The 22,427-nt window shown below is 50.2% G+C and overlaps 1 protein-coding gene across 3 annotated transcripts in view; it reads left to right on the top strand.

The window, feature by feature from the left end:
* The window catches only part of LOC149470715 (uromodulin-like), a 70,870-nt gene that overhangs the window by 19,031 nt on the left and 29,412 nt on the right, over positions 1-22,427 (top strand). For all 3 annotated transcript variants that reach the window (XM_089661663.1, XM_089661658.1, XM_089661650.1), the window contains 3 exons: positions 11,865-12,042; positions 14,036-14,242; positions 16,540-16,554. In XM_089661663.1, the coding sequence (XP_089517789.1) occupies positions 11,865-12,042; positions 14,036-14,242; positions 16,540-16,554 (400 nt within the window). The remainder of the gene's footprint in view (positions 1-11,864; positions 12,043-14,035; positions 14,243-16,539; positions 16,555-22,427) is intronic.

Below are 22,427 nucleotides of genomic sequence, written 5' to 3'. Positions count from 1 at the left end.
CCCTTCCTGCCTACAGGACACTTCTACCCCCTTCCTGCCTACCAGGCACTTCTACCCCCTTCCTGCCTACCTGACACTTCTACCCCCTTCCTGCCTACCGGGCACTTCTACTCCCTTCCTGCCTACAAGGCACTTCTACCCCCTTCCTGCCTACCGGGCACTTCTACCCCCTTCCTGCCTACAGGGCACTTCTACCCCCTTCCTGCCTACCGGGCACCTATACCCCCTTCCTGCCTACCGGACGCTTCTACTCCCTTCCTGCCTACAGGGCACTTCTACCCCCTTCCTGCCTACAGGGCACTTCTACCCCCTTCCTGCCTCCTGGGCACTTCTACCCCCTTCCTGCCTCCTGGGCACTGTCACCCCCTTCCTGCCCAGGCCAATTTTCAGCTTTCAGTGCTGTTACACTTTGAATGATAATTGTGCGGTCATGCAACACTGCACCCATATGATATTTTTTATTATTTTTCACACAAATACCATAGAGTGTTCTTTTTGGTCGTATTTAATCACCGCTGGGTGTATAATTTTTTGCTAAACAAATGAAAAAAACGTTTTTCTTTGCTTCTATTATAACATTTTGCAAACAGATAATTTTTCTCCTTCACTGATAGGCACTGATGTGCAGCACTGATGGGCACTGATGAGGCGGCACTGATAGGTAGCACTGGTGGGCATTGATGAGGAGGTGCTGATGAGGCTGCACTGATATGCGGCACTGATGGCAAAGATGGGCACTAACATGCAGCACTGATGGGCACTAATAGGCAGCACTGGAGGGCACTGACTAGCAGCACTGACTGGTGGCACTGGCAGGCACAGATTGGCAACACTTCTGGGCACTGATGGGAACTTTTGGGATTGCACTGATAACCAGTGCCCTGATTATCAGTGTAGATTAACCCTTTTACAGTTGCTGGTTATCAGCAGTACTTTCCTCATATTGTAACAGTGTGAGGAAAGTACTGCCAATAATCTGCAAGTGTATTTACATAGTGATCAGCTGTGATTGGACACAGCTTATCACATGGTAAAAGGCCGTTTAATTGGTTCTTTACCATGTCACATGATGAGCTGTGTCCAGAGAACACTGGGTTTGCACCGTTGGATGCGTGCGGTGGGGGAGGCGTGTTCTGGGGGAGGATGTCATATGGCGCCCTCCCAGAATTGGACAACCATACTGTAGCCATAATTCAGCCATAGCGTGGTCAAGAAGTGGCTAAGAAAGCGACACAAACATGGATTCTTCACAGACATGTCTATGTGGCTCAGTCAGGGTAACATGTGGCTGCATAAAATAGTCTCTATACAAAAACAGAGAGTTTAACTGTGAATCCCTCTTCACTAAGGCAGTTCAGAAAACAACTCCTTATTTTCATAAACAGCGTCCCTTACAATGAAAACCAGGGAAGTTCTGGTAACAAAGGTGAACAGTTGGAGGGATCCAAAGACCAGTAACAAAGGGCCCCCCCACTGGAAATTCAGTGCATTTGTAGCAATGGGGGAAGGGCTGCCCATGATAGGTGAGTTTTCTGAAGAAGCTGTGATCTATGAGACTTCTCCCCTGCCGACCTCACACCCATTCTGAGGGCCTTTTACCCGACTGCCGATCACCTGCTTAGCTACTTCTGCCCCATCATGTGTGGCCTCTCTGAGCTGCCAATGGAGGAAACCAGAGAAACGTATTATTATTGGGCATGTCCAGGAACCCAGGGAGTTGTGGGAAATAGAATTAAAAGGGCCGGTGTCTGCATCTGGTTATGGAAAGCAACAATGGCTTAAACATGAGGAATTGATGGAAATACTGACTGGAATTGTGATAAATGTGCAATAGCAGACAATAGGAATGCATGAGGGGACCCCTGAAAGTCTGTGTTGATTTTAACCACTTGCCCTCCTGAGGATTTACCCCCCTTAATGACCACGCCTCTTTTTGCTACTCGGCGCTGCACTAATTCAACTGATAATTGCGCGGTCATGCAACGCTGCACCCAAACGAAATGTACGTCCTTTTTTCACACAAATAGAGCTTTCTTTCGGTGGTATTTGATCACCTGTAAATTTAGGCCAAAATGTATTCTGCTCCATGTTTTTGGTAAAAAAATCCCAATAAGTGTATATTGATTGCTTTGTGTGACAGTTATAGCGTCTACAAACTATGGTATAAATACTGCAATTTACACCATTTTTCTGCTATACAGCGCTGCGCTAGTTTAACGGACAATTGCGCGGTCATGCAATACGGTACATAAATGAAATTTATGTCCTTTTTTTCACACAAATTGAGCTTTCTTTCAGTGGTATTTGATCGGCTGTGCGTTTTTTATTTTTTGCGCTATAAAAAAAATCGCTGACAATTGTGAGAAAAAAAACTATATTTTGAACTTTTTACTATAAAACATGTCCAGTAAAAAAAATTTAAAAATCAAATTTTGTCAAAAATGTTTGGCCAAAATGCATTCTGCGACATGTCTTTGCTAAAAAAAACCCCAATATATGTAAATTAATTGGTTTACGTGAAAGTTATAGCGTTTACAAATGGCGGGAAAGATACTGGGATTTTTAATTTTTTTATACTAATAATGGCGGCGATCAGCGACTTATGGCAGAGATCAGCGACTTATGGTGGGACTGCGGCGGAAATTCTGACACTGGGGGGGAACTGACTTGGGGTCACTGACATCCCCAGTGACACCAATACAGTGATCATTGAGAAAAAAAAACACTGACACTGTACTAATGTCACTGGGGAGGAAGGGGTGAACTTTTATTAGGTAATGAAAGGGTTAACTGTGTGAGGGGAGTGTTTTACTAGGGGGCGGGGGAGGGTGTACTACACAGGGACAAGCTGATCAGGAGAGATAAACTCTTCTCTCCGGCTCAGCTTGTCAGGAGCTGTCAGGGAACTGACAGAGAGCAGAGCTACTGCAGCCCTGCTCTCTGTCAGTGATTGCTGCTAATCAGCAGGACATAACCGGTAATGACCATCTGTGACCCGGCGACTGACACCCGCGGCTGCGATTGGCGGTGCAGGTAGGGCGGTGGCGCACCTCGTGCGCGCCCCCTACCTGTTTTGCAAAAGCACGTTTTAAAACGTGCTTTTGCCCAGCCGTGCCGACCTGTTTTGTATTTCTACAGTGGCAAGTCGGCAAGTGGTTAATTTTCAAAACACTGAATTTTTCAAAGTAAAAAATGCCAACAAGCGTAACACCGGCCATATAATAAATTCAACAAATCTTGCAGAGGCCAGCATTTTAGAGGGAGTGATCCTGGTGTTTTTCTCTTTAACAGTAAGAGATGAGGATGGGGAACTGATACACTATATTGCCAAAAGTATTGGGCCAGGCCTCCAAATCATTGGATTCAGGTGTTCCAATCACCTCCATGGACACAGGTGTATACAATCAAGCCCCTAGGCATGCAGACTGCTTCTACAAACATCTGTGAAAGAATGGGTCGCTCTCAGGAGCTCAGTGACTCCAAGCGTGGACCCGTGATAGGTGGCCACCTGTTCAATAAGTCCATCCGTGACATTTCCTGGCTACTAAATATTCCACGCTCAACTGTTAGTGGGATTATAACAAAGTGGAAGCCACTAGGAACAACAGAAACTCAGCCACCAAGTGGTAGGCCACGTCACATGACAGGGCGGGGTCAGCGCATGCTGAAGCGCACAGTGCGCAGAAGTCTCCAACTGTCTGCAGAGTCAATAGCTAAAGACCTCCAAACTTGGTGTGGCCTTCAGATGAGCCCAACAACAGTGCGTAGAGAGCTTCATGGAATGGGTTTCCATGGCCGAGCAGCTGCATCCAAGCCTTCCATCACCAAGTGCAATGCAAAACGTCGGTGTCAGGGATTGCGGCTCCGGAATCCGGGATCGCGGCGCCGTCCCCCGTGCATGCGCACTGGCGGCGGATCTCGCCGGGACACAGGCACTAGGTCCCGGCGAGCCGCGGCTGACAGGACGCCGCGCATGCGCAGTAGGAGCCGCGGGCGCGCCTCAGGCGTCCAATGACAGCCGGGGGCGCGTCCTAACCGGCCAATGACAGTGCAGGGCGCACTATTTAAAGATGCCCTGCACTGTCACAGATTGCCGCAAGGTCTATCTGTGATCCTGAGTTCCTGCACCCGTCTAGTGACGGACTGACTCACCCTGCTGATCCTGCGTGTGACCCGACTACTCTTTGCCCGCCGATTCGGTACCCCGCTTACCCCCACGGGACCACCATCCGTTACTACCCTGCTGGGGCCGCCATCCGCTTCACATTTGGCTCTCCCTGTACCTGCATACATCCCCGGAGGCCTCCTAAGCCGCTGGTGGGCCTGCTCGGAGGTCGTGACCTGGCCCGGGACTGTTTCAAGTCCATCCCCACCATCAGGGGCCCTGGTGAAGGCACAGCCCGGGCTTAGACCCCACGCTCTGGGTAGGTCTATCAGTTGGCAGCCTGAAGGCACCACCTGGCGGATCATAACAGTACCTTGCGGCCATGACAGAGCCAGGAAGTGGACCGGCGTCCCTAGAGGATATTTGCCAGCACCTGGCAACTTTGACCCAGGCTTTCCAGAATTTCCACAGTCGCTGCGCCCGACTGGAGGACCGCATGGAGTCATTAGCCCCCCTAACTCCCCCTGCTCAGAGTCCTCCATCTGCGGAACCTCCCGCTACCCCAGCATCCGGAGCAGTTGCCACACCCCTAGCTCCTGAACCCCGCGTTCCCCTGCCGGAACGATTCCATGGTGACCGGAGCCGCTTCCGAGCCTTCCGGAACGCCTGCACCCTGTATTTCGACTTGCAGCCCCGCACGTTCACCACCGAGACCGTCAAGGTGGGGTTTATAGTCTCTCTCCTTCAGGATGAGCCCCAGGATTGGACTCACCGTCTGATGGAGAAGCACGACCCCCATCTTGACTCCGTGACCGAGTTCTTTCAGGCCATGGCTGTTTTGTATGACGACCCTCAGCGGGCTGCTTCCGCAGAGGCTACCCTATACTCTCTACGGCAAGGCCGCCGGACAGCCGAAGAATACGCGTCCGATTTTAGGCGTTGCATGGGAGACACCAGATGGAACGATGCGGCCTTATGTCACCAGTTCCGCATCGGGCTGTCTGAGTCTCTCAAAGACGAACTTGCACGAGTAGGCCTACCTGACTCCCTGGAAAAACTGATTGAGTTGGCCATTCAGATTGACCATAGATTAAGGGAACTTCGGCTGGAAAGGAGCAGCCAGGGTCAAAGGGTGGCATGGATTCCACCAAGAGACACAGCTCCAGCCCCAGGGAACCATCCCCGAAGCATGGAATCAGGGGACAACCCGGAACCCATGCAACTGGGACGGGCCCGTTCCCACTTATCGGTCGAGGAACGTCAGAGGAGGCGATCGCAGAACCTATGTCTGTACTGCGGGGAAGCTGGTCACCAGGTGCGCTCCTGTCCTGCAAAAATGAGTAAGTCTGCTTCCTTTTCTTTTACTTTACCTGCAGGAAGGGATGATCAGTCAAGTTACCTGGCCATACCTGTGTCTTTACAGCTCCCCGGAGGAACATTGTCGGTGACCGCAATCGTTGACTCAGGAGCCTGTAGTTGTTTTATCGATCTGACTTTTGCCCACCGGCAAAAAATCCCGCTCCAGACCAAAGAAAAGGGGTTCAACATCTTCTTGGCAGATGGGTCCAGTATAAAATCAGGGGTGGTGGACCAGGAGACACCACCCATTTTCACTACAATGGCAGACCATCACCAGGAGTTCCTCCGTTTGGATGCCATCGCATCTCCCCTTTTTCCAGTCATTCTGGGGCTCCCTTGGCTGTGGGCCCATAACCCCCAGATTGACTGGGAAAAGGAACAATTCAATTTCGGTCACCTTACTGTTTGAGTCACTGCTACGTCACAGGATCCGTGGTTCCCCGGTTCCTCCTGTGCTTGGATGGCGATACCCATCTATTCCAGGTTATCCCTCCGGCCTACCATGACTTCTTAGACGTTTTCAGTAAGAGAGGAGCCGACATTCTTCCTCCGCACCATTCATACGATTGCCCCATAGACCTCCTACCCGGATCTGAAATCTCGTTCGGCCGTATCTTTCCGTTGTCAGAAACGGAATCGGGAGTACTGAGGGAATATATTGACGAAAACCTTCGGAAGGGATTTATTCGTCCATCCACATCCCCAGCCGGGGCCGGGTTGTTCTTCGTAGAGAAGAAGGACAAATCGTTACGGCCCTGCATAGACTACCGTGATCTGAACAAAATAACGGTAAAGAATCGTTATCCCTTACCCCTAGTCCCCGAGCTCCTCCAGAGATTGAGATCAGCAATGATATTTACTAAATTAGACCTGCGGGGGGCCTATAACCTTGTCCGTATCAGGGAGGGGGATGAGTGGAAGACGGCTTTCCGTACGAGATTCGGTCACTATGAATATTTGGTGATGCCGTTCGGGCTCTGTAATGCACCGGCAACCTTCCAGCATTTTATCAACGATGTTTTTCGTGATTTCCTCGATGTTTTCGTGGTGGTTTATTTGGATGACATCCTAATTTTTTCCCCTTCACTGGAGGTTCATCGAGGTCACGTGTTATGGGTATTAGAACGGTTGCGTCAACACGGGCTATACGCTAAGGCAGAGAAGTGCTGTTTCGAGCAGCGCAAAATCACGTTCTTGGGACTGGTTCTCTCTTCCGCGGGGGTCGCGATGGATCCCCAGAAAGTCACGGCGATCTTAGATTGGCCAGTACCCGCCGATAAAAAGGGGGTACAGCGTTTCATCGGCTTTTCTAACTTTTACAGAAAGTTTGTTAGGAACTTCTCCGGTCTGGTCTCCCTGATCACGCAACTGACGAAACAAGGGGTCCGCTTTAAGTGGACTCCCGAAGCTCAGACGGCATTCGAAAAGCTCAAGAAATTGTTCACCTCTGCTCCCATTCTCTGCCATCCGGATTCTTCTCTCCCATATGTCTTGGAAGTGGACGCCTCCAAGAACGCGGTAGGAGCGGTTCTGTCCCAAAGGAATGGGACCAAGGAACTACTGCACCCTGTGGCGTTCTTCTCCAGGAAGATGACACCGGCGGAACATAACTATGACATTGGAGATCGGGAGCTCCTGGCCATTAAGTCCGCTCTAGAAGAATGGAGGTATTTGCTGGAAGGAGCCACACACCCAATCCTAATATTCACAGATCACAAAAACCTTGAATATTTAGGAACAGCAAAACGACTGAGACCTCGCCAGGCAAGATGGGCTCTTTTCTTTTCTCGATTTATATTCCATATAACGTACCGACCCGGTACTAAGAATACAAAACCAGACGCTCTGTCCCGCATGTTTGAGGACCCCGACGACGCAGTGGTATCTGACACCATCTTACCTTCCGGAAGCTTCCTCGCTCTACAAACGGAACTTCGTTCCAGACTTCTCGATGCTTCTGTAGGACTACCAGTTTCGTCTGGGTCACCCCTTCAGAACCACGGTGGGCTATTTTGGAAGGAAGACCGGATCATGGTCCCAGAAGAAGTGCGAACCTTGGTCCTAGGGCACTGCCACGACCATCCAATGGCAGGGCACTTTGGGGTTACGAAGACTCTGGAACTACTACGGCGCTCGTTCTGGTGGCCGGACATGATCAAGGATTGCGAGCGTTACGTCCAGACCTGTCCCACCTGTCAAAGGAACAAGCCCTCCAGGAGCAGGGCATGGGGATTGTTACGTCCATTACCTATACCCAAGCGGGCCTGGCAAATGATAGCCATGGATTTTGTGGTCGAACTCCCACCATCCGAAGGCTACACAGCAATAATGGTGATCGTCGACCGCTTCTCAAAAATGGCACATTTCGTACCCCTGGAGAAGACCCCATCAGCAACAGAAACGGCACGGATCTTCATTAAGGAAGTAGTGAGGCTTCATGGGGTCCCCGAAGATATAGTGTCAGATCGGGGAGTCCAATTCACCTCCAGGTTCTGGAACGCCTATGTAAAGCGCTGGGAATCAAGCTGTCGCTTTCATCCGCCTACCATCCTCAGACCAACGACCAAACCGAGAGGACCAACCAAACGCTGGAACAGTACTTACGATGCTACACCTCCTACCTTCAGGATGACTGGCTGACGTTGTTGCCTTCCGCAGAATTCTCGTACAACAACTCGAATCACTCAGCTACGGGTCAATCCCCGTTCTTTTCCAATTACGGGTATCATCCCACATTCCTCCCTGACCTGATGCCTGAAAATCCGGTACCGGCGTCTCAAGACATCTTGAACTTCTTTTCTGTCAATAACAAAACAATTCAGGAAGCCATCGCTAAAGCCCAAGAGGACAGTAAAAGGGCGTTCGACAGGAAAAGAAGAGGAGAGTTACTGCTTCAACCGGGGGATCAAGTTTGGCTGGCAACGACCAACTTGAAGATGCTGTGTCCTTCAAGAAAGCTGGGACCCAAGTACATTGGGCCATTTCCGGTAAGACGAGTAGTCAACGAGGTGGCCTACGAACTCGAGCTTCCGCGAACCTTCAAGATACATCCTGTGTTCCATGTGTCTCTCCTGAAGCCATCCAGACCGCATCCCTTCCCGGACCGTGAATCCAGACCTCCCGAGGCAGTCACCATAGGTGACCAGGAGGAATATGAAGTGGAGACTCTCCTCAGTTGCCGAAAGAGGGGGAGCCAGACACAGTTCCTGATAAAATGGAAGGGTTATGGCCCTGAGGAGAACTCATGGGAACCCGCCCAGAACATTCACGCACCCAGGCTCATCCGGGAGTTTTTTCGTAGTCATCCGCGGTGGAGAGATCAGTGGGGCTCCTGGAGGGTGCCCATTGGGGGGGGGGGGCAATGTCAGGGATCGCGGCTCCGGAATCCGGGATCGCGGCGCCGTCCCCCGCGCATGCGCACTGGCGGCGGATCTCGCCGGGACACAGGCACTAGGTCCCGGTGAGCCGCGGCTGACAGGACGCCGCGCATGCGCAGTAGGAGCCGCAGGCGCGCCTCAGGCGTCCAATGACAGCCGGGGGCGCATCCTAACCGGCCAATGACAGTGCAGGGCGCACTATTTAAAGATGCCCTGCACTGTCACAGATTGCCGCAAGGTCTATCTGTGATCCAGAGTTCCTGCACCCATCTAGTGACCCTGATTGACCCTGACTACGCTGCCTGCCCCTGTGATTGACCCGGATTGCCCTGACTATTCTGCCTGCTCCTGTGATTGACCCGGATTGCCCTGACTATTCTGCCTGCTCCTGTGATTGACCCGGATTGCCCTGACTATTCTGCGGACTGACTCACCCTGCTGATCCTGCGTGTGACCCGACTACTCTTTGCCCGCCGATTCGGTACCCCGCTTACCCCCATGGGACCACCATCCGTTACTACCCTGCTGGGGCCGCCATCCGCTTCACATCTGGCTCTCCCTGTACCTGCATACATCCCCGGAGGCCTCCTAAGCCGCTGGTGGGCCTGCTCGGAGGTTGCGACCTGGCCCGGGACTGTTTCAAGTCCATCCCCACCATCAGGGGCCCTGGTGAAGGCACAGCCCGGGCTTAGACCCCACGCTCTGGGTAGGTCTATCAGTTGGTAGCCTGAAGGCACCACCTGGCGGATCATAACAGTCGGATGCCGTGGTAGAGCAGTGGAGATGTGTTCTCTGGAGTGACCAATCACACTTCTCTGCCTGGCAATCCGATGGACATGTCTGGGTTTGGTGGTTGCCAGGAGAACGGTACTTGCCTGACTGCATTGTACCAAGTGTAAAGTTTGGTGGAGGGGGGATTATGGTGTCGGGTTGTTTTTCAGGGGTTGGGCTTGGCTCCCTAGTTCCAGTGAAGGGAACTCTTAAGGTGACATTTTGGACAATTTCATGCTCCCAACTTTGTGGGAAGAGTTTGCGGATGGCCCCTTCCTGTTCCAACATGACTGCGCACCAGTGGACAAAGCAAGGTCCTTAAAGACATGGAGGAGCCAGTTTGGGAAGCAGGAACTTGACTGGCCTACACAGAGTCCTGACCTCAACCCGATAGAACACCTTTGGGATGAATTTGAGCCAGGCCTTCTCGTCCGACATCAGTGCCTGACCTCACACATGTACTTCTGGAAGAATGGTCAAACCTTCCCATAGACACCCTCCTAAACCTTGTGGACGGCCTTCCCAGAAGAGTTGAAGCTGTTATAGCTGCGATGGGCGGGGCCAACTCAATATTGAACCCTACGGCCTAAGACTGGGGGGCCATTAAAGTTCATGTGCATGAAAAGGCAGGCGGCCCAATACTTTTGGAAATATAGTGTATGTTCTTATCTATATGATCTCAATCCCTCAAAGTTATGTGAGAGTCTCATAGTGCTGCATTGTGGGATTTAGAGATTGTCCATGTCACACAACATCCAGATTGTGGGGACGGCCAACCCAAGACTCTTTGGTGGTTCCCAGGTCAGTATATGGACCAATAAGGCTGGGCTAACCAAGAGACATTTGAATAATGATCACTGGACAAATTCTTGTACGACAAATCACCAATTATCATAGCTCAATGGTATCATTAGCCCTTGATGCACTAAGATAGACTGTCACATCTGGGTGTATATTGGAAATAAATGGAGGTTTCAACCGTAGCAAAGGGTTTTTGCTCATAAATGTATTTCTTGATGAATTTTTTGTGTTTTTTTTTTAACCCCCCTGGCGGTGTTCCCGAGTGTAGCTCGGGGTAAAATTTCAGTATCACAAGCGGTAACCCCCGAGCTACATTTGGGAATACCATGCGGCGTTGTTCAGGGATTCCCTGCAGCGCTTACCTTGTCCTTCGCTCCCACGATGTCCCTACTGCAGCTCCCCCAGCCATCTCCTCCGGCTTCCGTGTTCCGGTCCCTGTGACGTCGGGAAATACGGGCTCCGGAAACGGCGGCAAATTTGAAAGTTTTAAAAAATTTCATTTTCTAAAAAATGAATAATACATAGTATAAGATTCCTGTATCAAACCATTTCACATACATTTTGTCCCGAGTGCTCTGTCCGGCACCCTGCCTGCATTATTACTGTTCTTTCTGACTGGAAACTGAGAAACGCTCATGGCATCCAGAAAGCGTCCCTTTAGGTCAGACGCGGTTTTAGACCGACTAGAGAACAGTGATAGTAAATCAGAACCACTTGCAGAATTGAGTGATAATGATTCGTGGGGGAAATTCCTCATCAGACACTGAAAACGATTCTGCGACTGAGCTCAGCGATGTGCAAACTTGGCGCTCTATTTCACATTTCAGTGTTTTTGGTTTGATTATATTATTGAATTAAATGTATTATTATATTATTATTATTATTTATTACATTATAATTTATGATTTCGTGTTTCAAGTTTTATCCTCCCCGGGATGTTTACTAGACTCTTGTTCGGACAGATTTCAGTGAGTTATTCCTAAAAATTACAGGCCAACAATAAAAAAACAACATATTTAGTGGGCGGAACAGTGGCTTAGTGGTTAGCATGTCTGCCTTGCAGTAAATGGGTCATGGGTTTGATTCCCGACCATGGTGCCTCCTGCATGGAGTTTGCATGTTCTCCCTGTGCTTGTGTGCTCTGGTTTCCTCCAACACTCCAAAGACATGCTGGGAGGTTAATTGGCTCCTGTCTAAATTGTCCCTAGTATGTGTATGTATGAATGTAAGTTAGGGACCTTAGATTGTACGCTCCTTGAGGGTTAGGGACTGATGTGAATGTACAATATATATGTAAAGTGCTGCGTAAATTGACAGCACTATATAAGTACCTGAAATAAATAAATGTTTCCATGCAAAATAATGGTACTGCTTTCAGCACCAAAAATCGGAAATATTCATACCTCCAGGGAGGTTAATAATATGTTTTCTTTCTCTCTTATTTTTGACAGTTGTTTCACTCATTGGAATTATTGTTGTCTAAACCTCTAAGTTCATCTGTGCGCATCCTGAACATCAACAAAAATGTCACTAAGAAATATACTGACACGTTTGATGTTACAACTTCCTTAACACATTTAATGATCATAGCAGATGAAACATTCACTCTTAATTTCACTGATCCGAATGGTACGTTCATGTCTGTAAGAATGTCTGAATGTATATATTGCATCATTTAACTGATGTCCACCATTTCTACAAACAAATTATAGTCAATCCTTACTGACAAAATTCAGACAAAGTGTCCTGGGAGTCATCGGGTTTCACATTGTTTAAAAAGTCCAACCCAAACTTAGTATAAGGGAATTCTTTTCTTCTTGGATCACCAGAACCTGAGATGGGAATAGAGTTAATGCATTAGTGACCCTGAATCCAGTTCATCCTAATGGCGTTTGTTGCATTTGACTTGGATCTGACCTTCTTCTGACTTACATTTGATCTGCTTTAAGCAGGTTTTGCATTATGGCAGACTTCTACAGCGATGCAAACCCCATCGAAGGTGAACAAAAGCTCACTGAAATAGGTGCCTGTAGACTCCAGGAAGATTCTACACGTTCCTCTACATGCTTTTGTGCCAAATCCTTCCTAGTGGCTGTGTGCCTGGCAGGATGGGTATGAATTTCATGCACATTGGGTACCATAGTTGCAGTAATTGTTTATGTAGTTGTTAGTTTTAAACCATGACATCATAATAATGCCTATTATTATTATTCAGGATTTATATAGCGCCAATAGTTTGTGCAGCACTTTATAATATAAAGGAAGACATTACAGTTACAAGACAATAAAATATAAGAGAGTTAAGAGGATCCTGCTCATAAGAGCTTACAATCTAAAGGGTGGGACAAGTGGAACAAAAGGTAGTAACTGTGGGGGATGAGCTGATGGAAGATTTAACAGTTTGGTTATTAAGTGGAGGCAGGATAGGCTTCCTTGAAGATATGAGTTTTCAGGAATCACCTAAAGGCAGCCAGAGTAGGAGATACAGTAGCTGGACAGACTGAGGTAGAGCGTTCCAGAGGATGAGAGAGGCTCTGGAGAAGTCCTGGAGATGAGCATGGGAGGAGGAGACAAGAGAGCATGAGAGCAGAAGGTCTTAGTAGGAGTAAAGAGGATGGTTTGGTGATATTTGGAGACAAGATTGGTGATGTAGCTCAGGGCAGAGTTGTGGATGGCTTTTTAAGTTGTTAGTATTTAATTTGCTGGGAAACAGAAAGCTAGTGGAGGGACTGGCAGAGGGAGGTAGCAGACAATGAGCGATTGATAAGGTAGAAGATTCTAGCAGCAGCATTCACGATAGACTGAAGAGTGGGTAGCCTACGTAGACGTCGGCCAATGAGGAGGGAGTTCCAATAGTCAAGGCGAGAGATAACCAGGGAGTGATTGAGTAGCTGGTGGTTTTATTAGTTTAAAAAGGGGCAAATTTTAGAGATGGTGGAGGTGAAGTCTATAAACTTTGGACAGTGATTGGATTTGAGCCAAAAGGACAGTCAGAGTCTAGGATTACACCTAGTACCCTGGTATAAGGGATGGGACTGATAGTTGTATTATTCGTCTTGATAGTATATTTATGGAGGAACAACTACATAAAGGGGGGGAGGGTGAGTTTAAGGAAGTGGTGCCACATCCAAGCTGATGCATCAGTTAGTAAGTTAGTAATGTGAGAGGAGAATGATGAGTGAGGTGAGGAATATAGAGATAGATTTGGATGTCATAAGGTTGCAGAACGCCCATCCTAGGGTCAAGAAACCTAAATTAGCAGAATATGTGGAGACTGTCCCCATGCAGAGTGTTGGGGTCACACTCAATGCTCATCAGGGTTTTCAAGAGATACCCACATTGTGCTAGGCTGAAATCAGATCCAGTGAACAATGGTAAAGGGGATGAGGCCCCAAAAATATAATCAAATTTTAGTCAGCCCGTTAAATAAAAAGACGCTTCCAAATGGATTCTTCAGTAACATCAGTATTTATTGATCATATGAACAGATTAAAACACACCATTAATATTGTTTAAATATTACATTTAGAAATGTTTGATAACAAAATGCATTTATTAGAATTGTTTTCAATGTATAAATGTATTTAAGCTGTATTTATTTATATATCTTTTATTATTTCAGGAAACACATTTACACTTGAAAAAAATCCATATTATAATTACTACTACAATTATAACTACTACTATTACTATTACTATTACTACTACTACTACTACTATGATTATGGTTTTGTAAATGCCCATTTAGTAAAAAGTCCGGCTGCAGGATCCTGGACTCTGAATGCTCAGGGAAGATTTTCACTTTCTGTTCAAATATTGGGATTTACTGGTAAGTTCTATCATCTCAGTGTATATGAATAATTCTGACTCTGCAAGTTCCCCTCCTATGACTTGTCTAGTACAGTCATTCCTCATATTTGGATAATGTGAAATTCAGGTAAATCTGAATTCAGATTTTGGTGTGTTTTTTTTGACATTTCAGATTCCTAAATGTCTTTGGGGAGCCACGTGACCGCCATTGAGCCAATCTTTTTGCTGTAATGCTGCAAAATGTTCTATCCCCTCTCTGGCATGAAAAGAAGCCCCTCCCAGAGTTCATCTCTCCCCATTGTGGTTGAAGTAAAAGGGGGTGTATGGAGAGATTGTTGTGGTGGGATAGAGTAGAGGATAAAAATCATCCATTCACAGCACGGGCCAATGTTAAGGTTTCCTTTTTAACAAAGTTTAATAAAAAGAAACAGATTATATTCAGTGCTGTGCTCTAAAAGGCACATGTATCTTGTCATTCTGCACCTTTGACTATTGGCAGTCAGTTTGGACTGTTGTAGTCTAGTGGCTCGCCAATTGTCATCTGGAACAATTTGTGGAATTGATGCCTCACACTATGTATGCATCTATGCCTACTGCTGTTGTTATCTATCCATCCCAAGGCTCCTGACACCTTCCAGGTCCACTCACCTAATAATATCTAAGTATCCTTGGCATTATTTTTGGAATGAAGAGCTGACACCATGTCTTACACCTGCACTGCTTCTGGCTGTATTCCTGACTGCTGTTGTCTGAGACCACCTAACCTGCCCCACCAAACCCATTGGAAACAATTTTTCTTACATTGTTAACACACATTATAAGATACTCTCAGGGTTGCTAGGAGTTCCTGCTTGTTTTTTTCTTTTCCAGTTTACTTAGATTGAATCTAATTTTTTTTATTTTTTTAACCCACTGCCTTATTATGCAGAATTGCCAGGAACTTCACAGTTAATTTTGGCAAGGTGATGAAGGACGTTCTACCAATTACTTATTGTTGTTATTGGCCTTTCTCTATAATCAGGTATCAGATATCTCTCTATAAAGAGCTTTTACCAGTGGTGGCTATATTTAGTAATAAGTAAGACTTGGAATTTTTTAATTTGCTGAAATTTCTGTAAAAATAGGACAATAAGTAAATAAATATTGGCAGTTTAAAAAAATGCATTGTAGTAAAATAAAAAAGGGTCATTAAATGGTTCTGGTTGGTATCTGCATTAGGTTAAAAACCCTTCTATATGCAGCCCCATACCAGCCCATACTTACCTGAGCCCGATCTCTATCTCACTGGACAAAGAGTCATCACACGGAGCCATTGGCTCCAGCTGCTTTCATTTACATCTTGTGAGGAGAGAGTGGGCAGTGGGGACCAGCTGCGATCTGTGTATCAAAAGAACAACAGAGCATGTCTCAAAAGAGAGAGCATGCACAAATGCACCCATAGCAAATGCTGGACTAGGGGGGCACTCAACAGGGTGGAGGAGCCAGGAGCACTGGCTGGGGACTTAAGAGGAGAAGGATTGTGCAAAACTATTGGAGAGAGCAGGTTTGTTATTAACCTCAAAACACTGGCCATACGCACAGTGCCGTCCCTAGGTAGGTTCAGGGGGTGAGCGCCGCACCGGGTGACACAGGACCCGCTGCACCAAAAGGTAAATTGTAAAGCAAGCCAACGATCCCCACAGGGTGGATTGGATCTGCGGGTTGAGCATAATGGAACGAACTCCGATCCATTATGCTCTCCAATTCATAGATCCGATCCATCCTGCGGGGATCGTCGGCTTGCTTTACAACTTACCTTTTGGTGTTGCGGGTTCGGATTCACCCCGTATAGGTTGCATGCCGATGACACCCCCAGGATGGATCGGATCTTCGGAATGGGGAGGATAATGGATCAGAGTCTGTTCCATTATGCTCAATCCGCAGATCCAATCCCAATATCCCATCGCAGCTTCTCAGGCTGCTATGGATTTAGTTTTTACACTTGTGATAATGTTAAAAGTCCTCAGATTCCGCACTACCTTACCTACTTATTATTTTCTATCCTGTGAAAGGTAATCATCATGGACTGAATATACCGATCAGTGAATATACTGAATGTCTTTAAAGCAATTAATACTGTATGAATGCAATGCTAACAGCTCAGGATACAGCATCATGTAGAGTGGAATGTGAGCAATGTTGTGTTGGTAAAGTGTAAATCAGGACTTTATATAATTATACTTGTCACTAAATGTCACTTTATCTAGAACGATGATAATTCCAAGAGATGCGTGCCAAAAAACAAAATTTAATGTTCTTTTTTTTTTTTTTCTATAGGGTCAGACAAATCAGGTAAGCTCAACGTATAACAGTTTGGAGATTTCTTTATATGTAAATATTATAGTTCTGTCATCTTTCTCTTATGGACGGAGTTTACCGGTCTAGATGAAATTTAAAACAGTCAGCATCCTAGAGATATACAGAGCAATTACTTTAGTTTGTTTTCTGCCGAATGACATCAGTCTCTGTGATACCTTTTTAGATTTGGATATTTCCTGTAAACTCTGAAGGAGCAATGTACTCATGGACATTTTTTAGGAAAATTAGTAATAAATAGAGATGAGCAAATTATTCAAAAATTCGATTCGACTGATTCTGCGAATTCGTGGAAAAAATTTGATTTGAGGCGAATATATTCGCTGCGAATTTAACTTATAAAAGGGTGTTTCTAGGCTTCAGAGAGACTTTATATTAGTTCAGAACACTGTACCTTTAATTTAAATGTCCTTGGAGTCTGCTGGGGAAGAGAAATAATACTGTCAGTCAGTATGACATGCAGATGAGTGCCGTCGATCTTAGAATCACCGCACACTTCACTCATTTGGGCAGTCACGGGGCCAAAACCAGAGTGTGGAGCCACAGTGTGGCAGTGGAGGCAGCAGCAATGGGAGGCCATACAGCACCCTATGACAAAATGGAACCAACCAGCAGTGTGAGGAGACCTGAAAGTGGCACATGGCAGAGTGTGGCGATGGAGATAGCAGCAATGGGAGGCCGTACAGGGACCCATGACACACTCTGGACCTGGCAGCAGCATGAGGAGGCGGTACAGGGGCCCATGACAGATTACGGGCCTGGCAGCAGCATGAGGAGGCGGTACGGGGGCCCATGGCAGATTACGGGCCTGGCAGCAGCAATGGGAGGCCCGTAATCTGCCAGCACCCTATGACAAAATGGAACCCTGGGCTGGGGCAGGCAGAACCGCCGTATCTTTATCACGGTTTTCCCAGGCCACCGAATGGCGACGCTGCATATGCTGACGCAACGCTGTAGTCCCAACATGGGCCCCCTGGCCACGCTTGACTTTCTGGCCACATAGTCGACATACGGCTACATTTACTTCCTCGGGCGGCTTAACGAAAAATTGCCATACCGCCGAGTAGGAAACTTTGCCCCCGCTACTCCTCACTGGCTGTCTGCTACTTCCTCCGTGCACACCGGCACCACTACTGGCCGTGGTGGTAGGCTGCAGTGGAGCTGGTGCTCTACTCCGTGGCCGTTTGCCTCCACTGACACTGCTGCGACCCTGCTGCCTCCTGGCAGCAGCAATGGGAGGCCACACAGGGACCCATGACACACTCTGGACCTGGCAGCAGCATGAGGAGGCGGTACAGGGACCCATGACACACTCTGGACCTGGCAGCAGCATGAGGAGGCGGTACAGGTGCCCATGACAGATTACGGGCCTGGCAGCAGCATGAGGAGTCGGTACGGGGGCCCATGGCAGATTACGGGCCTGGCAGCAGCATGAGGAGGCGGTACAGGGACCCATGACACACTCTGGACCTGGCAGCAGCATGAGGAGGCGGTACAGGGGCCCATGACAGATTACGGGCCTGGCAGCAGCATGAGGAGTCGGTACGGGGGCCCATGGCAGATTACGGGCCTGGCAGCAGCAATGGGAGGCCATGCAGCACCCTATGACAAAATGGAACCCACCAGCAGTGTGAGGAGACCTGAAAGTGGCACATGGCAGAGTGTGGCGATGGAGACAGCAGCAATGGGAGGCCGTACAGGGACCCATGACACACTGTGGACCTGGCAGCAGCATGAGGAGGCGGTACAGGGGCCCATGACAGAATACGGGCCTGGCAGCAGCATGAGGAGGAGGTACAGGGACCCATGACACACTCTGGACCTGGCAGCAGCATGAGGAGGCGGTACAGGGGCCCATGACAGATTACGGGCCTGGCAGCAGCATGAGGAGTTGGTACGGGGGCCCATGGCAGATTATGGGCCTGGCAGCAGCAATGGGAGGCCATACAGCACCCTATGACAAAATGGAACCAACCAGCAGTGTGAGGAGACCTGAAAGTGGCACATGGCAGAGTGTGGCGATGGAGACAGCAGCAATGGGAGGCCGTACAGGGACCCATGACACACTCTGGACCTGGCAGCAGCATGAGGAGGCGGTACAGGGGCCCATGACAGATTATGGGCCTGGCAGCAGCATGAGGAGTCGGTACGGGGGCCCATGGCAGATTACGGGCCTGGCAGCAGCAATGGGAGGCGGTACAGGGACCCATGACACACTCTGGACCTGGCAGCAGCATGAGGAGGTGGTACAGGGGCCCATGACAGATTACGGGCCTGGCAGCAGCATGAGGAGTCGGTACGGGGGCCCATGACACACTCTGGACCTGGCAGCAGCATGAGGAGGCGGTACAGGGGCCCATGACAGATTACGGGCCTGGCAGCAGCATGAGGAGTCGGTACGGGGGCCCATGGCAGATTACGGGCCTGGCAGCAGCAATGGGAGGCCGTACAGGGACCCATGACACACTCTGGACCTGGCAGCAGCATGAGGAGGCGGTACAGGGGCCCATGACAGATTACGGGCCTGGCAGCAGCATGAGGAGTCGGTACGGGGGCCCATGACACACTCTGGACCTGGCAGCAGCATGAGGAGGCGGTACAGGGGCCCATGACAGATTACGGGCCTGGCAGCAGCATGAGGAGTCGGTACGGGGGCCCATGGCAGATTACGGGCCTGGCAGCAGCAATGGGAGGCCGTACAGGGACCCATGACACACTGTGGACCTGGCAGCAGCATGAGGAGGCGGTACAGGGGCCCATGACAGATTACGGGCCTGGCAGCAGCATGAGGAGTCGGTACGGGGGCCCATGGCAGATTACGGGCCTGGCAGCAGCAATGGGAGGCCATACAGCACCCTATGACAAAATGGAACCCAGCAGCAGTGTGAGGAGATCTGAAAGTGGCACATGGCAGAGTGTGGCGATGGAGACAGCAGCAATGGGAGGCCGTACAGGGACCCATGAGACACTATGGACCTGGCAGCAGCATGAGGAGGCGGTACAGGGGCCCATGGCAGATTACGGGCCTGGCAGCAGCAATGGGAGGCCCGTAATCTGCCAGCACCCAATGACAAAATGGAACCCAGCAGCAGTGTGAGGAGACCTGAAAGTGGCACATGGCAGAGTGTGGCGATGGAGACAGCAGCAATGGGAGGCCGAACAGGGACCCATGACACACTGTGGACCTGGCAGCAGCATGAGGAGGCGGTACAGGGGCCCATGGCAGATTACGGGCCTGGCAGCAGCAATGGGAGGCCCGTAATCTGCCAGCACCCTATGACAAAATGGAACCCAGCAGCAGTGTGAGGAGACCTGAAAGTGGCACATGGCAGAGTGTGGCGATGGAGACAGCAGCAATGGGAGGCCGTACAGGGACCCATGAGACACTCTGGACCTGGCAGCAGCATGAGGAGGCGGTACGGGGGCCCATGGCAGATTACGGGCCTGGCAGCAGCAATGGGAGGCCCGTAATCTGCCAGCACTCTATGACAAAATGGAACCCACCAGCAGTGTGAGGAGACCTGAAAGTGGCACATGGCAGAGTGTGGCGATGGAGACAGCAGCAATGGGAGGCGGTACAGGGACCCATGAGACACTGTGGACCTGGCAGCAGCATGAGGAGGCGGTACGGGGGCCCATGGCAGATTACGGGCCTGGCAGCAGCAATGGGAGGCCCGTAATCTGCCAGCACACTATGACAAAATGGAACCCACCAGCAGTGTGAGGAGACCTGAAAGTGGCACATGGCAGAGTGTGGCGATGGAGACAGCAGCAATGGGAGGCCGTACAGGGACCCATGACACACTCTGGACCTGGCAGCAGCATGAGGAGGCGGTACAGGGGCCCATGGCAGATTAGGGGCCTGGCAGCAGCAATGGGAGGCCCGTAATCTGCCAGCACCCAATGCAAAATGGAACCCAGCAGCAGTGTGAGGAGACCTGAAAGTGGCACATGGCAGAGTGTGGCGATGGAGACAGCAGCAATGGGAGGCCGTACAGGGACCCATGACACACTCTGGACCTGGCAGCAGCATGAGGAGGCGGTACAGGGGCCCATGGCAGATTAGGGGCCTGGCAGCAGCAATGGGAGGCCCGTAATCTGCCAGCACCCTATGACAAAATGGAACCCAGCAGCAGTGTGAGGAGACCTGAAAGTGGCACATGGCAGAGTGTGGCGATGGAGACAGCAGCAATGGGAGGCGGTACAGGGACCCATGACACACTGTGGACCTGGCAGCAGCATGAGGAGGCGGTACAGGGGCCCATGACAGATTACGGGCCTGGCAGCAGCATGAGGAGTCGGTACGGGGGCCCATGGCAGATTACGGGCCTGGCAGCAGCAATGGGAGGCCATACAGCACCCTATGACAAAATGGAACCCAGCAGCAGTGTGAGGAGACCTGAAAGTGGCACATGGCAGAGTGTGGCGATGGAGACAGCAGCAATGGGAGGCCGTACAGGGACCCATGAGACACTGTGGACCTGGCAGCAGCATGAGGAGGCGGTACAGGGGCCCATGGCAGATTACGGGCCTGGCAGCAGCAATGGGAGGCCCGTAATCTGCCAGCACCCAATGACAAAATGGAACCCAGCAGCAGTGTGAGGAGACCTGAAAGTGGCACATGGCAGAGTGTGGCGATGGAGACAGCAGCAATGGGAGGCCGTACAGGGACCCATGACACACTGTGGACCTGGCAGCAGCATGAGGAGGCGGTACAGGGGCCCATGACAGAATACGGGCCTGGCAGCAGCATGAGGAGTCGGTACGGGGGCCCATGGCAGATTACGGGCCTGGCAGCAGCAATGGGAGGCCATACAGCACCCTATGACAAAATGGAACCCACCAGCAGTGTGAGGAGACCTGAAAGTGGCACATGGCAGAGTGTGGCGATGGAGACAGCAGCAATGGGAGGCGGTACAGGGACCCATGAGACACTGTGGACCTGGCAGCAGCATGAGGAGGCGGTACAGGGGCCCATGGCAGATTAGGGGCCTGGCAGCAGCAATGGGAGGCCCGTAATCTGCCAGCACCCTATCACAAAATGGAACCCAGCAGCAGTGTGAGGAGACCTGAAAGTGGCACATGGCAGAGTGTGGCGATGGAGACAGCAGCAATGGGAGGCCGTACAGGGACCCATGACACACTCTGGACCTGGCAGCAGCATGAGGAGGCGGTACAGGGGCCCATGGCAGATTACGGGCCTGGCAGCAGCAATGGGAGGCCCGTAATCTGCCAGCACCCTATGACAAAATGGAACCCACCAGCAGTGGAGCTGGTGCTCTACTCCGTGGCCGTTTGCCTCCACTGACACTGCTACGACCCTGCTGCCTCCTGGGCAACCCACCGACTGTTTTGCTCGCTGCCAAGCTGGCACCCTCTTCTCCTGATGATGCGGAAGCAATAGCCTGATGACGACGAGGCTGCCAAGTGCGATCAGCCTCATCATCATCAATTAGGGTCTCCTCCTCACTACTAGCCCCCTCGGCTGCGTGTGGGTCAGGAGACAGACCTGTCTCTAGACCGGCTACCGAGCCACTCTCCTCGCCAGTACTTCTTCGCCTGGCTGCTGAAGAGGCGGATGTCTCCCCCCGTTCCTGACCGCCCTCTGTTAGCTCTTCCTCACTGTACAGTGGGGCTGAGCCCACAGCATGCGATACTTCGCTTGGTGAGGGAACACCAAAGGACAGGGGCAGGTAGAGGACACGTGATTTCAGTGGGCTTGCTCCCGGGCCATGCCAACTAACGGTTGTGTCTGACGTACCCACCGACCGTTGGCTGTAGGTGTCAGAGGTGACCTGGGAAGAGGAAGACGACCGAGCCAACCAATCGATGACGGCAGGGTTGTCGGT

Source organism: Staurois parvus, unplaced genomic scaffold (assembly GCF_062004578.1).
Source record: "Staurois parvus isolate SC_StPar_1 unplaced genomic scaffold, SC_StPar_1.0 ptg000034l, whole genome shotgun sequence".
Taxonomy (NCBI): Eukaryota; Metazoa; Chordata; class Amphibia; order Anura; family Ranidae; genus Staurois; species Staurois parvus.
This window is presented reverse-complemented; position numbering and strand designations above follow the sequence as displayed.